This window comes from Oncorhynchus mykiss, chromosome 15 (assembly GCF_013265735.2).
Source record: "Oncorhynchus mykiss isolate Arlee chromosome 15, USDA_OmykA_1.1, whole genome shotgun sequence".
Taxonomy (NCBI): domain Eukaryota; kingdom Metazoa; phylum Chordata; class Actinopteri; order Salmoniformes; family Salmonidae; genus Oncorhynchus; species Oncorhynchus mykiss.
This window is the reverse complement of record NC_048579.1, coordinates 61,850,367-61,867,764: the sequence shown is the minus strand read 5'-3', so window position 1 is coordinate 61,867,764 and position 17,398 is coordinate 61,850,367. Positions and strand designations below refer to the sequence as shown.

The 17,398-nt window shown below is 41.5% G+C and overlaps 1 long non-coding RNA gene and 2 gene segments (V, D, J or C); 2 read left to right on the top strand and 1 right to left on the bottom strand.

The window, feature by feature from the left end:
• The first annotated feature begins 2,188 nt into the window (after nucleotides 1-2,188).
• LOC110490855 lies at nucleotides 2,189-2,963 on the top strand. The segment is given in 2 exon segments: nucleotides 2,189-2,298; nucleotides 2,412-2,963. Coding segments are annotated over 2 exon segments (408 nt in total).
• A 1,026-nt stretch (nucleotides 2,964-3,989) lies between these two features.
• LOC110490776 lies at nucleotides 3,990-5,578 on the bottom strand. The segment is given in 2 exon segments: nucleotides 3,990-5,323; nucleotides 5,563-5,578. Coding segments are annotated over 2 exon segments (333 nt in total).
• A 925-nt stretch (nucleotides 5,579-6,503) lies between these two features.
• On the top strand, nucleotides 6,504-17,398 carry LOC110490536. Of its 2 annotated transcripts, XR_005036157.1 has the most exons (7): nucleotides 6,504-6,750; nucleotides 9,914-10,056; nucleotides 11,752-11,857; nucleotides 12,160-12,268; nucleotides 12,482-12,602; nucleotides 12,794-12,952; nucleotides 16,541-17,398. It is a non-coding gene; the product is annotated as an uncharacterized LOC110490536 (long non-coding RNA). The 2 variants fall into 2 exon arrangements; XR_002468714.2 differs by lacking the exon at nucleotides 9,914-10,056 and having other exon boundaries at nucleotides 6,505-6,750.

Sequence of the window (17,398 nt, the reverse complement as noted above, 5' to 3'; positions counted from 1 at the left end):
CTTTTAATCACGTCAACCACGATCGATCATGAGGTTGGTTACGAACATAAATTACTTTTAATCACGTCAACCATGATCGATCATGAGGTTGGTTACGAACATAAATTACTTTTAATCACGTCAACCATGATCGATCATGAGGTTGGTTACGAACATAAATTACTTGGTACATTCAACAGCTCACTAAAATATTTAAACTTAAGCTGGGCTTTTTCTTAAGGAATAAGTCTTGTTTTTAATTTCAAAACTAGAAAAGTCCTTGTTGCAGCCACTTTCTAGCCTTTGTTGGACTATGGTGATATTTTGGAATGTTCCAGGATCTTACCTGCACACGCTAGACACGCTACAATGCTGTTAGAGTAGTAACCAACACAAACCCTCTAACACATCACTGTACCTTAAATCAGTTAGCAGGATGGCCATCCTATAAGGACCGACGCTGGAGATGAGAAGCAGGTACGGGGAGTTGAACATTTAATGCGGAACAGACCGGTAACAAGACAGGAACAGCGTCAGCACACGGGTAACAACGACATACGAACATTAATGCAACAGCAGGAAACAGAGATGTTGAACTGACAAATATAGGGGAGGTAATGAACAGGTGATTGAGTCCAGGTGAGTCCTATAATCGCTGATGCGCGTGACGGGGAAAGGCAGGTGTGCGTACTGATGGTGGCAGGAGTGCGTAATGCTGGGGAGCCTGGCGCCGCAGGCATGACACATCCTTAACTGTGAGGTCAAAGACTCACTGGTACATTTTTCTATGAGGACATATTAGGGCCACTGCCATTATATTTAAACACTTTATTCACCCTACAGAGTCATAGACATTACTGTCTGAGATCACAGAACTGTATTTTATATAATGTTCCCAACACAAGAACTGAGTTTGGTAAGAGGGCTTTTAGATTTTCTGCCCCATCATCATTTTAAATCCTAGATTGGAGGACTGCTGACCAATGACTGCATATGTTTTTAAATATTCTCTTTCAAACTCTCATGCATTTTGCATTGTTTTAACTTCCATTCTTTGTTATGTTTTATGTGGTGTTGTGTCTCACGTGTATACTGTATGCTGCTCTCTTGACCAGGGCTCACTTGAAAAATATATAAATATCAATGTGATTTCTCTGGTTAGATAAAGGATAAATAAATACAATGAAATCTTAAGATGTAGAGGAGATGCTGGGTTGCATGTATTGTAATGATTGCCTGCAGAGCCCCAGTGTGTCTGATCAGAGAGGAGGGAGAGAGTAGCAGTCCTGTTGGTTCTGGTCAGTCTCTGGATGGGAGACCAGATGCTGCTGGAAGTGGTGTTGGAGGGCCAGTAGGAGGCACACCTTCCTCTGGTCTAAAAAATATCCCAATGCCCCAGGGCAGTGACTGCCCTGTGTAGGGTGCTGTCTTTCAGATGTGATGTAAAATGGGTGTCCTGACTCTCTGAGTGCATTAAAGATCCCATGGGACTTATTGTAAGAGTAGGGGTGTTAACCCTGGTGTTCTGGCTAAATTCCCAATCTGGCCCTCAAACCATCACAGTCACCTAATAATCCCCAGTTTACAATTGGCTCATTCATCCTTCTCCCCTGTAACTTTTCCCCAGGTTGTTGCTGTAAATGTGTTCTCAGTCAACATACCTGGTAAAATAACGAATAAATAAAAAAACATTATTCTAGCCTCACTGCACTAACACTACTCTCCCTGCAGGGGGTGACACATTAGCAATAATCACTGGGAGGTGGAAAATGAATGATGTTCCTCTTTTCCATAGATATGTTACCATGCCATATGACCATAAAACGAATCAACAGACAAAGTTATGATAACATGATGTACTCTAGGAATGTATGTTTTATTCTCCCCATTATTCATTATGATTTTGTCTTGCTAAACAGTAATAGTGATCATATGTGATAGCCCTTAAACCAATAATATCCATTCTATTCATACACTTTTATTCACTTAACTTATTTACATATTAATATGGACCTCTATGATTATTTGGTGACAATTGTTGGCGCAAGATCAGATTGTAATGGAATCTCAGTTCTAATCTGATGGATCCTTAGTGGTCTAAATTTACTGACTAACGGTGGATGGGGAGAAGACCAGAAGATGATTTGCATAGTGATGATGCTCTGCATCGACAGCACATGCTTCAGTGGTCTGGGAGTGTTTATATCCCTGTGAGTTTAACACTTCATGACTGAGAGCTGTCCTTCATGACAACAGAACCTACAACAACCATGACTTTTATCACCATCTTTATCTGGACACTTGCTTTCTGCTTCAAGGGTAAAGAAAATGAAGTTCCATGTTTGTATAATGAAAAGTCAATGAGTGAACTTAAAGGTTGTTAACTTAAGAATGTTTTATTAATACTTGGTGATATTTGTTCTCTGTTGCAGAATCTAGAGGACAGATCACTGTGACTCAGACACCTACAGTGAAAACTGTTCTCCCCGGACAGCCAGTCTCTATGAACTGTAAAGCCAGCAGTGATGTGTATCCTGACTGTTGGAGTTCAGGTAAACCATGTTTAGCCTGGTATCAACAGAAACCTGGAGGCGCTCCTAAACTACTGGTCTACTATGGAAGCACCCTCTTCTCTGGGACTCCATCTAGATTCAGTGGCACTGGATCTGGGAGTGACTTCACTCTGACCATCAGTGGAGTCCAGGCTGAAGATGCAGGATATTACTACTGTCAGAGTTACCACAGTGGTAATGTGTTCACACAGTGATACAGAGCCGTACAAAAACATCTCAGTCAGACTGCACAGTGACTGTACTGATACAGCTGGGACCTACTACAGGTGCTGAGGGGGAAGAGACAGTGACATGGAACACTGAGCAGTAGATGCGGTCAACTGTGGAATGACAATATGGTTAGAAAGCAATCATTCTATCAAGGCACAAGGCTCGTAGACACAAGAGGCAGATGGTTGGAGTCTTACAATGTTTAATAATCCAAAAAGGGGTAGGCAAGAGAATGGTTGTGTACAGGCAAAAGGTCAAAACCAGTTCAGAGTCCAATAGGGCAGACAGATTCAAGGTCAGGGCAGGCAGGATGATCAGGCAGGCAGGAAAGTAGTCCAGAGTCAGGCAGTGGTCAAAACCAGGAAGACTGGCAAAAGAGAATCGAAAAGGAGTATGGGGAAAAACACGCTGGTTGACTTGACTAAACATACAAGACGACCTGGCACAGAGAGACAGGAAACACAGGGATAAATACACTGGGGTAAATAAGCAACACCTGGAGGGGGTGGAGACAATCACAGGGACAGGTGAAACAGATCAGGGCGTGACACATTCAGATCACATGACCCTCATCATCATCATGGTTATGACTTATAGTATTTGTTATCATGACCTATAAAAGTTATTTGATGTTTTGAAACACAATACCTGTCCATTTGCAAAGCAAGATCTCCAGAAGTAAAACAAAGTTGTTATGGCCTCAACATTAGTTCAAAGTTACATTCACTTCAGGCCCCAAAACAAGTCCTCATATGAACCTCAACCAAATGTCTGATTTAAATGGATGTGATCTTCTAACATTATATCAACTATTTTAATGAGCGGGTTAGTGACTGTTAGATCTGTGAATGAGACATGATGCTGGGCTCAACCATCACTACACTACTGGTGGGAGGAGCTATATGTAACGGATGTGAAATAGCTAGCTAGTTAGCGGTGGTGCGCGCTAAATAGCGTTTCAATCGGTGACGTCACTTGCTCTGAGACCTTGAAGTAGTGGTTCCCCTTGCTCTGCAAGGGCCGCGGCTTTTGTGGAGTGATGGGTAACGATGCTTTGTGGGTGACTGTTGTTGATGTGTGCAGAGGGTCCCTGGTTCGCGCCCGGGTATGGGCAATGGAACGGTCTAAAGTGATACTGTTACATATATACAGTATCTACATAAAGTATAATAACAATTATCTGTCATTAATTGCATGGTGGCATATAATTTATTTCTTCCTCCCTGAATCCACCATAAAGGTTCAAACCAGTCCACTCACTCATCTGGCCCAGTCCAGGGTATTTCAGATAGTGGTCAACTGCTAGACTGGTAGCTGTGGGAGTGAAACTGAGATTTACATAGACAGGGCTGGGTGGTTCTGCTTGTCCCAGAATAGAGCAGCACTGTCACCAGGGGGTTGGAGTGAGAGAAGACTCTATCTTGAAGATATGATACTTGTAATATTATTTTGACAACTTTTTAGATAAATACAGGAGTGGTCACATTGATGAGTCCAAGATATTGATCAAAAGTCTAGTTTTTGAAAGAGACAAGAAAAATATTTGTTCCAAAAGGAAACCTTTATTTTCATCCATTAATCAAAGCATCAAAGCAAACATTCCTGTAGTATCCAATAGTAATAAAACAGAACACATCACATCTCACACTGATACTGTCACATCCTGATCTGTTTCACCTGTCTTTGTGATTGTCTCCACCCCCCTCCAGGTGTCGCCCTTCTTCCCCATTATCCCCTGTGTATTTATACCTGTGTTCTCTGTTGGTCTGTTGCCAGTTCATCTTGTTTGTTCGAGTCAACCAGCGGTTTGTGTCTCAGCTCATGCTGTTTCTAGTCTCTCTTTTCTTGCCCTCCTGGTTTTGACCCTTGCCTGTCCTGACTCTGAGCCCGCCTGCCTCTGCCTTACCCAGACCCTGAGTCTGCCTGCTATCCGGTACCGTTGCCGACCTCTGGTTTTCTGACCCCTGCCTGCATTGACCTGTCTACTGCCTGCCCCTGTTGGAACATTGAACTATTGTTTATTCAACGTGGTCTGCATCTGGGTCTTCTCTTCATACCTGATAGATACAACCTCAGTCTACAGAGAGGAATGACACATGAACTCAAGAAAAGCCCACTGTTAGTCTACATATCAGTGATCAATAAGACAGAGAACATCTGAACTCAGAACAGAGTCAAAGCAGAGGAATCAGCAGGGGTGTCAAAGCAGAGGAACTCTCCACAGGGGTGTGTGACTGAGGGGTCCTACCCAGAACTGTCAGCCCTCCTCAGGGTCTTGGTGACTGGAGTCTGGGATTTCTGCTGGGCTTCACAGGTCACACCTCCTGCCTTGGTCCACTCCTGGGCAGTGAGAGTCAGGGTGCTGCTCCAGCTGTACAGGCTGGCCTTCTCCAGGACCCCGGGATTGGCCTCCTGCTTCTGGCTGGTCCCGTCCACTTTCCAGCTCATGGTCCAGTCTGAGGGGATGCCCTTGTTGGCCAGACACGTCAGTGTGGCTGTTGTTTTACTGAACAGCTCCTCGCTAGAAGGGGGCAGGACGGTGAGGGTGGGGGCACTGTTACCTGGAACAAACAGAACATATCATCAACTAAGTAACTACATCAAATACAACTACAGTAAGAGATTATCTTCAGCAAAGTACACATCAAAATGAAGTAAACTGGAAATGCCCTCTAAACAGGAATGTAGAAGTTAGATAGTTTAAAAGATGTGGAGAAAACACTGAAGTAATATGATACAAAGCAGATTTATGAACCAAACAAGTATAAAGTAGTTAAGTAACTAGAGCTACTAGTCATACGGTAGCAGTTATACATGTCATACAGATATTGTTTATGAATGGATCTGATCAGAATAGCCTACTCATATTCATAGTATTTGCAAAATCTGAGCATAGATGAGTTTTAATCACATATCAACCATGGTAGATCATGAAGTCTGTTGCAAACATTACTGAGACCTGTCTCTGTCCAAACTTAGATCTAACAACATTCTCCATCAGGGGGCGCTAACGTTCCGTTAGAACAGAAAAGGAACGTTTGCGACCTGAGAATTCGGCTACCTATTGACCAAAAGTTTTATCTTTAGATGAAACGAAGAATTTAGTCATCTCCACATCGAGCTTTTTTTCACATTCACCTCAAACACTTTAATTGAAGGGAAAGTGCAAGTGGCCTTGGTATTCTTGTGTCGTCATGTCTGCGATTGGAGCTCTTGGTACGATGATATTTACGTCACTTCCGTCTATAGCTGTACTTGATCTAGCCACAGCTAGAACAATGAGACAGATATTTCACCGGGTGTATAAATGTGAAGCATCCGCTTGGCGTTTCCACTCACTACCAAATATGGGAGTTAGAAGAAGCCCAGTGACCGTAAGGGGGAGAAGATGGAACGAGATGGATTTTGGCCCAAATTCTGCACATTTTCTCATCGATAAAAACATTTGATCTCAATACAACTTTCAGTTCCCAAAACTATAATCTGTTACGAACAGAGTCGACCAAGATTTGTAGACTTTACTCCATTTCTAAAACGTGCGTTGTTTAGAAGGAGTGACAATACCGAAATTAGTTATTACATACGCACTTCACAGAGAAGGCGTTCCCTAACGGAAATATGCAACGTTGCTAGAACGCGCCAATAGGATCTTGCTTGTTCTGCCCACTATGACTAATTTGTTCCCATTGGAAACGACAGGGTGTGGTCTGTCAAAGTTATAAAAAAATCTTTGATCTTAGCTACAACACGGGAGACTTTTATTTTGAAGACTCATGATTTGTGGTCACAACAAACATTACTGACACCTACCCATGAGCCCACTCTTTTTCATTTACTATAACAAGCATCCTCAACCACTGAGCACCGACCAACACTGGATGTCCATGGACGTTGAAAACGTTTCAAGCCTCCAAGCTGGCTACCTAACGTTAACATACCGTCGTAGCAGCATTAGCAGCTTGTTTTGCTGGCGATATGGATTCAAAAGGTTTGTCTATGGCGTTTATAAGTAATGTTTTCCTAAAATGCTTCACCCAAAATGTATTTCTGTTCAAGATTAGAGGAGGAAAATGTGGGCAGTATGTAAAACAATATTTGGTTAAATTCACATAGTGCACGCCTAGCAGCTAGTCACTAGCTAACTGGGTAAAAACACATAGTGGAGTCAACACCTGTATGAAAGTGTTGCGACATAAAACGTCTGCGATTCCTTCAGGGCATTTCCATCGAAATGGACCCATGGGCACCAACATGTTAAGGTACATATCAATTTGAGTGTCAAATGAAAGTTAAGAGTATATTTTGAGGAAATTAAGTCATAGAAGATGGTTGAAAAATGTATCTATCTTCAAAATGAGTCATAAGTAAAGGCTTTGATTTCTGGATAAACTGATGGGGTCTTAGAAAAGGTGTCTTGGAAAATATCTAGCCTACCAGGAAAGTATTAGAAATACATCAAAACACAATAATGTTGACGTAAAGACCCCTGTCAGCTAATATCAACACTTTTATATTTAGTTTTGAATAAATTATTTACCTTCTGTAAAGTTTAAGAAATATTGCCTTGTAATTCTGTTACCAAAAACCCACATATATTTTCTAATTTCTCTCCCTCGTGAGGAGAATAACAAAAGTTCACTGAAGTAACAAGTAATGGTAGACTTACCAATAAGTTATAGTGATTTTACTGATGTGAAATGATTTTTACTGATATAAAATGTTTAATTAATTATTAAGTGATTAAAACTTGTAATTCTATCACCAAATTGGTAATGCAATTACCCCAAAATCAGCAACAGAATTACTGCAACTGAATTGGCTACAATGGGAAATCATAATAGTCACAAAGCACAGTTGGTCACCTGCTACTGACCTCCCACTGGCGTACAGTTATGATCAGATGTTTTTTTGTTTTTTTTGTCTTAGAACAGTCATGACTCTGGACAACACCTCTCCTTTTCTCACTCTCCAGTTAATGCCACCTCTCCCAGCTCTTACTGACACCTACCCATGAGCCCCCTCTTTTTCTATTTACTGTAACAAGCATCCTCAACCACTGAGCACCGACCAACACTGGATGTCCATGGACATTGAAAAGTAGTTGATATTTGGTCAGTCCACCCTGGCCTTGATGTTAACGTCCACAGACGTACTGGATTGAAACAAATGGATAGCACAGTACAGTGTGTAGAGCACAGTACAATACTGAGTACAGTACAATACAGTACTGTGAGTAAGGCAGTACAGTGTGTAGAGCACAGTACAATACTGAGTACAGTACAATACAGTACTGTGAGTAAAGCAGTACAGTGTGTAGAGCACAGTACAATACTGAGTACAGTACAATACAGTACTGTGAGTAAAGCAGTACAGTGTGTAGAGCACAGTACAATACTGAGTACAGTACAGTACTGTGTGCAAAGCAGTACAGTGTGTAGATCACAGTACAATATTGAGTACAGTACAATACAGTAATGTGAGTAAAGCAGTACAGTGTGTAGAGCACAGTACAATACTGAGTACAGTACAATACTACTGTGAGTAAAGCACAGTACAATACTGAGTACAGTACAATACAGTACTGTGAGTAAAGCAGTACAGTGTGGAGAGCACTGTACAATACAGTACTGTGAGTAAAGCAGTACAGTGTGTAGAGCACAGTACAATACTGAGTACAGTACAATACAGTACTGTGCGTAAAGCAGTACAGTAAGTAGAGCACAGTACAATACTGAGTACAGTACAATACAGTACTGTGAGTAAAGCAGTACAGTGTGTAGAGCACAGTACAATACTGAGTACAGTACAGTACTGTGTGCAAAGCAGTACAGTGTGTAGATCACAGTACAATACTGAGTACAGTACAATACAGTAATGTGAGTAAAGCAGTACAGTGTGTAGAGCACAGTACAATACTGAGTACAGTACAATACAGTACTGTGCGTAAAGCAGTACAGTAAGTAGAGCACAGTACAATACTGAGTACAGTACAGTACAGTACTGTGAGTAAAGCAGTACAATACTGAGTACAGTACAATACAGTACTGTGAGTAAAGCAGTACAGTAAGTAGAGCACAGTACAATACTGAGTACAGTACAGTACTGTGAGTAAAGCAGTACAGTGTGTAGAGCATAGTACAATACTGTGAGTAAAGCAGTACAGTAAGTAGAGCACAGTACAATACTGAGTACAATACAGTACTGTGAGTAAAGCAGTACAGTGTGTAGAGCACAGTACAATACTGAGTACAGTACAGTACTGTGAGTAAAGCAGTACAGTGTGGAGAGCACAGTACAATACAGTACTGTGAGTAAAGCAGTACAGTGTAGAGCACAGTACAATACTGAGTACAGTACAATAGAGTACTGTGAGTAAAGCAGTACAGTAAGTAGAGCACAGTACAATACTGAGTACAGTACAGTACTGTGAGTAAAGCAGTACAATACAGTACTGTGAGTAAAGCAGTACAGTAAGTAGAGCACAGTACAATACTGAGTACAGTACAATACTACTGTGAGTAAAGCAGTACAGTGAGTAGAGCATATTGTAGTATATTGTACTGTACTGAAATATACTCTACTATACTGCACTGTACTGAACTCTATTCTACTATGCTGTGCTGTATTGTACTGCACTCTCCAGTGCTGCGCTGTGATGTCTAAACTTGTAAAGGGAGAATGACATTAATATCCATAATTACACATTTCTGTGTAGTACAGTAATTCTGTTACCGCGGAATCGCCCTTCATTTTCAGTCATTTAAAATTAATTGTCTGTATGCCCATTTCTTATTGAACAATATAACTTATACATGCCTCATGAGCTTAGTTCAACTTAGCTGCAGATTGTTACACCAGGAAATGTAATTTAACCAAAGATTTGTGATATCTATTACTGGGAGTTACAGGAAAGGTACTGTTATGGTGTTGCACAGAGAATTTCCGACCAACCTTAGCTTGGCTATACGGTCTTCGTCCTGGATTCGTGGAAACAGGAGTCTCATAAAATGCCTGTCTAGTTGCAGGGGTCCGTATTAATTTGATGGTTGTAAGTTATGTTAACAAATTCCTCACTTTCGTTTTCATGACGGGTCTCAATCTCCCTCTATCCTCCTTGTGTCTCCTGGTTCCACCAATACGCTTGATGTCAGCATCCATGTGGCACGTGGCTGAGCAGCGTAATGTGATGCAGTATGGGAAGCTGGAGGAATTTGTGACTTTGGTGACAGAGATGGTTCCAGAGCTGTTAAGCTCCAGGCAGAGGACCCAACTCATTCTAGGACTGAGAGCAAGGGTGAGAGAGGTGGAAATGTTGAGGGTTGGGAGGATGTAAAAGTGACCAATGTGGGGTGAGATTCAGAACTTAGTTCCTCATAAGCCCCTGGATCTTGAAGGCCAGGGATTTGGACAGAAGATTGTTCTCGTCACATTTTCATGATCAACTTCTGTTGTCATTGACTTCTTAGTTTGTGTCCCCTTTGTCTTAAATGGTCAGCCCCCCCTTATGAACATTTCTCCCCACCCCTCCAATGGTCCCTTAACTTACCTGCTGCTCCTCCTGTGGATATTTCACCCCCCCACCTCCTCAAATGACTTTTACTCTGCCCCCATCCCAATTATACTGACCAAAAATATATGTGCAACATGCAACGATTTCATATATTTCAGTCAATTGAAATAAATTCATTATGCCGAAGTCTATAGATTTCACATGACTGGGCAGGGGCGTAGCCATGGGTGGGCCTGGGAGGGCAAAGACCCACCCACTGGGGAGCCAGGCCCAGCCAATCAGAATTCATTTTCCCCCACAAAAGGGCTTTATTACAGACATAAATACTCCTCAGTTTCATCAGCTGACCGGGTGATTGGTCTCAGATGATCTCACAGGTGAAGAAGCCAGATGTGGAGGTTCTGGACTGGCCTGGTTACACTTGATCTGTTGTTCTGAGGCCAGTTTAATGTACTGCCAAATTCTCTAAATCAATGTTGGAGGTGGCTTATGGTAGAGAAATTAACATTCAATTCTCTGGCAACAGCTTTGTTGGCCATTTCTGCTGTCTGCAGCCAATTGCACGCTCCCTCAAAACATGAGACATCTGTGGCATTTTGTTGTGTGACAAAACTGCACATTTTAGAGTGGGCTTTTATTGTCCCCAGCACAAGATTAAACAAAGTGTAATGATCATGCTGTTTAATCAGCTTCTTGATATGCCACACCTGTCATGTGGATGGATTATCTTGGCAAAGGAGAAATGCTCTAACGGGATGTAAACACATTTGTGCACAAAATTTGAGAGAAATAAGCTTTTTGTGCATATGGAACATTTCTGGGTTATTTTATCTCAGCTCATGGAACATGGGACCAACCCTTTACATGTTGTGTTTATATTTTTGGTCAGTATACATTCATCACTGTTACAGTTGTTAAAAAGGTAATAATATACATATTATTATAATTGTTATCGTTTTTATTTCACTTGGTCCCCACACCCGCTCAATGGTAATTTAGTCTGCCTGCTGCTCCCCTATGGTCATTCCCCCTTTCCCCTCTACAGTCTTTACTCTGCCTCCACCCCAATGGACACTTATTAATTCATCTCTGCTACAGTTGTTATTGTGTATATAGTTCTATTTCTATTGTTTTTCCATGACCATTTTCATTATTTTATTTCTCTTCCTGCATGGAGCACGGAGCCTAAGATTTTCACTGAACCCTGCAATCACACCTGCTACCCTGTACATTAAACACTCTGACTCTGAATGTGTAATGTTTCCATTCCTGCATATTAAAGTGTGCCTGCTATTTCAGCTGGTTCTTGAGTTGTGCTGTGGTGAAGAGGACATGGTGGACCATCAAACCATCCAACGCCACTTGGATAGAATCCAGTCATGCACAGTAAAGCACAAAGTGTTAAGTTGTGTGCAATACACCACATAGTATGTGGATTGTTAAATCTCTATACAACATTTTTTTTTTTTGTCATTTTAGTTCTTAACAAGAAAGAAACAAGAAAGTGGAGGCATCAAAGTCTAACTTTGTGGAGCTGGTCCAAACCCTGCTGGAAGACCCAGTGAAGAGGGAGCACTTTTTTCAGGTGAGATAATATCAAACATCTAACTTTTCACAATTGGGTAGTTCTGTGTCATAATCAAGCAAAAGTGTTGGATAAGCCTGAAGAGCAAGCAGGCAGGCATGTACCCGAAAAGGAATATAATGCTCCCAAGCATGTGATGTGTGTGTTGTGTGTCAAGTTGGGTACTGTGACAAATATCAAGAATATTAGTACAAATGGATGAAACAAGTATTTTATTAAACTAATGCATATTGACTGTAACAAGTGTTATAGGCAAGACCATTCACCTCGCTGTGTAATGGCTCTCTACATTTTCATTAAAGGAGGTGTTCCCAGTGCTGCAGATTCTGGTGTGACACAGCACTGCAGATTCTAGTGTGGGAGTTTTTCTCCAGATTGGAGCAGCTGCTGCTGGTACCCAGCTTTACACAGGTACTGATATGACTGCATCTTCATCCTATCAATTCAAATGTGAAAAATGTTGCGTTTACAGTTATGAATGAATGAACCCCCTTTAATAAATGAATCAATGGATGGAAGGAACATTCACACATTTCCAGTGGGTAGGAGCTAGGGGTTGATTTGGTATTGGACTGCACTCTCCTTTTCCATTTTAACTTTTAAGTTTGCCTCTCTCACCATCAGACAACATCTTGTCTCAGCCTTGCCTTCTCTGACCTGGAGGAGTGTGTTCAGTCTGTCTCTGACCCTGAGCACCTGAAGACACTGCTACAGCATCAAAGACACCTGGGACACCTAAACAGAGGTAGGTAGCCTTCAGGTTATCTATTTCCACTGGGGTAAATTCTTTGAAGTTCTTTAGATTTGATTGCATTTTCCACCAATGAAATGTGCCTTGTTTTGTTAAAGATGTCTTCACCTTCAATGTTGCACAAACTGTATTCACCTCCAAGGTATTAGTAAATAAAATTGGTTTGGGTTCTCCCTCTTTTCCAGATCATTTGTTCTACGACTCTGACACCATCCTGTCCGCTCTGACCCTCACTTCCTTGGTAAACTGGAAACAAACTTCAGTGGAGGCTTGAGGTCGTGACACTAGTTCTGGACAGCAGAAACCAGGATCATCACTACACGCGCGCCCAATGGCCGTTGACGGTAAGGACATTCGGAGCAGAGTACATTACATACCTCTGTGCACTGTTCATGGCGATTGCCAAACTGTGTTATTGATAACTGGTTGTTATTACTAGTTGGAACAATATTAAGTTAAGCGACAGTGCTTTTTCCATTAGACTAGTCAGGCTACTTTTATTTTTCCATTGTGGCTGTAGCTACTCCACCAACAGAGCCTTATTTGAGCCGGATCCTGCCGAAACAGGAACCAGTTTTCCCGGATCCGGTACCTCTTGTGGCATGAAACATAATTTTCACTGTTTGCAATGGGGAAATTCTAATAAGAGCAGTCAGAGTTAAATACGTCGACTATTCCCCAAAAGTGAAGTCTGTTTTTCTGTTTTGGGGGGGAATATTGGTACCCTAAAGCCAAGGATTTAATGGTTGAATTAAGTAAGACATTAATTCATATGACATGGATTCTATTTTAGCTCTAATTATAGGTAACCAATGGGCAACTAAGATTCCAAATTGTAGATTTTAACAAGTTACACAATTCAGTATTTCATAATATATTCTCTTCAGACCTGTGTTCAAATACTATTTGAAATCTCTGAAATGTGTTTAGCGTTTGCTTTAGCTTGCCTAGAGTGCCAGATGGGTGGGGTTTGCAGTTTTGTGACTACTCTATTGGTTCCATTGTGAAATGATTTCAAATAGTAGACTATTTGAAGTTGAAACCAGGTCTACTTCTATAGCTGGTGAGGTAGAGGTTACTGCTGTTACCACAATTCCTAGAAGCCGACATGTTTCAAAATGTTACCACCACATTGTTGGGAAGTTGATGTGATGTAACAATGAGTTGACCTCCTAGAAAAACCCATCTGCTTGAGCTGCTCTTTGTTGACTTCTTCTATGGGGGTGTACAGAGGAATCGTCAAAGAAGAAGAAAAAGGTCAAGGAGGAAGAGGGAGATGAATCTGGTTGGGGAGAAACTGTATTATATTAGGACTTTTAGTTGTCGTTGTATCTACCAGGGCCAGACTCGTGACTCGTGTATCAGCCTGACCGTTTAGAGAACTGGAGACGGAGGTTATTTCAGAATGACCACCAGCTGATCTGTTTGGATGAGTTGACCGTGGTCTGGCCATTGCATGCTGAAAATACCTATTATAATTGTGTCAGTCACCAGCTGAAATAGAGAACCACCTGGGAAGATGCTGTGTAATCAGTCACCACAATAGTTTGAGTACATTTACAATAATAATTTGCTAGCTAGCCAGGGTTATGACAGTTGTTTGACAATATACTGTAACAGTTGACCGTGGTCCAGGGCCAGCTTGCCCTATATGCAGACCATGCACTACGCATTGCTGACTTTAAAAAATAAGGAAACCACTGTTGAGAGTTTGAATAGTAGAATTTTTGCATATTTCTTCCATGCCTTCTTCACCCTCTACGGCACAGAAGGCCACAATCCAACATGATGACCAATATTCAGTTTATCTTAAATTGCTTGTTCAGCTGAGGCACTATACTGTACATACTGTACATGTAGCAGACATGAGTCAGGCTCATGGTCTCGTGATGAGGTAGCCCTGCCTCACCCTTGGCCTTAGAGAGAGTATCCTCTTGGTCTCACTGTCAAGGTGTTTTTCTCCTGTGGGAGACCCGGGTTCAGATCCCGCCCGTGACAGTAGCCGTACTCATTTTACCTCGCTGTGAAATCAACATGCCCTTCCTGGTGTTCTCCTGCCCCCACTAACGAGTTCAAACAGGAGAAGGGCATTATGTTTGCTCACCTTGTGGGGTTTAGAACATCACAGATCTTAAAATCACATTTACACATTCATATTGTGTGCTTGGCACAATCCTACTTGGAGTGTGTCTTCAAGGAAAAGCATAGTAAACATACAAATTAACAAAAAGAAAGCTAAACAGCATAGGACTTCTGAAAACAATAGTGATTTCTTTGGGATTTTGATTGCAGGAAATATACTAAAGCATTCTGAATACATTGGTGAATAGTTCACTGTGTGAATTAGGGTTTGTTCTTCTAGGAGTTATCAAGGTAGTGGTTAGAGGAGGGATGTCTGTCAAACCCATTTTGCCTTGGGAATGTCTTCATAGAGACTCCAAATTCGTTAATGGGATAATTTTACAAAAATGTAACACAATCTTAATGATTTTTGTTTAGTTTTTTACCTTGAAAGAAGTTGTCTGTCTTACAATTTTAGTACAAACACGACGGAGAGGCCTGTGAAGTAAATGTGTAAACATTTCCTAAGATATCTCACACACTGCAATCCAACTTCTATTGCGCCAATATCACTTGAGATAAGATCTGTGTTTGACTTAAAACATTTAGGAACGTATTGCGTGCGTTATTTCCTTAACAGGGCTTTTCATAGAGCTTGTACTAAAACTCTACTCGACCACAACTACATTTCAAAATTGACCACTCTTTCATTTGAGGGGGCAGGTAGCCTAGTGGTTAGAGCATTGGGCCAGTAACCGAAAGATTGCTAGATCAAGTTATAAATCTGTCGTTCTGCCCCTGAACAAGGCAGTTAACCCACTGTTCCTAGGCCGTCATTGAAAATAAGAATTTGTTGTTATTTAGTTAAACAAAGGTCATAAAATTGTAATGTGATTTTTGACAAGGATTACCTTTTTTTGGAGGTCATTGCCTTGTCAAATACTATATACATATCAACAACAATCTGGGGGGAAAAGTTTAAAATAGCAGCACTGATTTTATATACTGAACAAAAATATAAAGGCAACATGCAATCATTTTATTGATTGTACTGAGTTACAGGAAATCAGTCAATTGAAATAAATTCATTGAGTCCTAAATCTATGGATTTCATATGACTAGGAATAAAGATATGCATCTGTTCGTCATAGTTTACCTTTAAAATAAATGGGCCTCACAATTGGCCTCAGGAAATTCATTAGGCCCTTATCTATGGATTTCACATGACTACGAATACAAATATGCATCTGTTGGTCACAGATATTAAAATTGCAATTGATAAAATGCAATTGTGTTCATTGTCCATAGCATATGCCTGCCCATACCATAACTCTACCACCACCATGGAACCTTGACATCAGCAAACCGCCCGCCCACTATGATGCCATACACGTGGTCTGTGGTTGTGAGACCGGTTGGACGTACTGCCAAATTCTCTAAAATGACATTGAAGGCGGCTAATGGTAGCGAAAGAAACATTCACTTTTCTGCCCACAGCTCTGGTGGACATTCCTGCAGTCAGCATGTCAATTGCACGCTCCCTCAACTTGAGACATCTGAGGCATTGTGTTGTGTGACAAAACTGTGGCCTATTCTTGTCCCCGGCACAAGGTGCACCTGTGTAATGATCATGCTATTTAATCAACTTCTTATATGTCACCCCTGCCAGGTGGTTGGATTATCTTGGCAAAGGATAGTTGCTCACTAACAGGGATGCAAACAAATTTGTGCACAACATTTGAAAGAAATAAACGTTTTGTGCGTACGGAAAATGTCTGGGGTCTTTTATTTCAGCTCATGAAAGATGGTACCAACACTTTACATGTTGCATTTATATTTTTGTTCCGTGTACTTCCATGTGCTTTTTACAGGCAGAACCGGATAGTGACATGCCCTCCCAGGTCTTCTCCTGCACCCTGTGCCCATTCTCCCACAGGAGAGAGGTGAACCTTCAGCAGCACATCAGAAAGGAACATCTAGCAGAGGAGGACAGCAGGAGCCTGGACTCTGGAGGAGCTGAGAACTCACTGCCATCCAGTCAAACAATACAGAGACCCTCAATCAAGACAACCAAGAAGTACATCTGCTTTAAATGTGGAAAGGGTTTCAGAAGCCCATCGGACCTGAAACGACATAAGGGTGTTCACACAGACATGCAGCCGTTCCATTGCAACCAGTGTGATAAAAGATTCAAAGCGAAGGGTAGTCTAAAACAGCACCAACGGGTTCACTCAGGAGAAAGGCCTTATGATTGCTCACATTGTGGCAGGGGGTTTAGGACATCAGATATCTTAGTCTCATTTACGCATTCATACTGGGGAGCGATCTTATGGGTGTACAATATGTGGGAAGAGATTTGTTCAACGGCAAGTACTAACAAGACTCATTAGGATGCACAGTGGAGAGAAACCATACTTATAGCATTTGTGGAAAGACCTTCGCATGCTCAGGGGAGCTGATGTTACACTCAAGGATCCACACAGGGGAACGACCGTATCATTGTGAACAATGTGGGAATACTTTGTCTAGCAAGTAAACTGAAAGTTCATCAACAAAGTCATACAGGCGAACACCCATACCCCTGTACACAGTGCCCCAAACGCTTCTCCACCTCCACCAGACTAGTGAAACACATGCGAATTCATACTGGGGAGAAACCTTACCCATGTGTAAAGTGTGGCAAAAGATATTCTGGAAGGGGAAACATGAGAATACATCAATGAATGCAT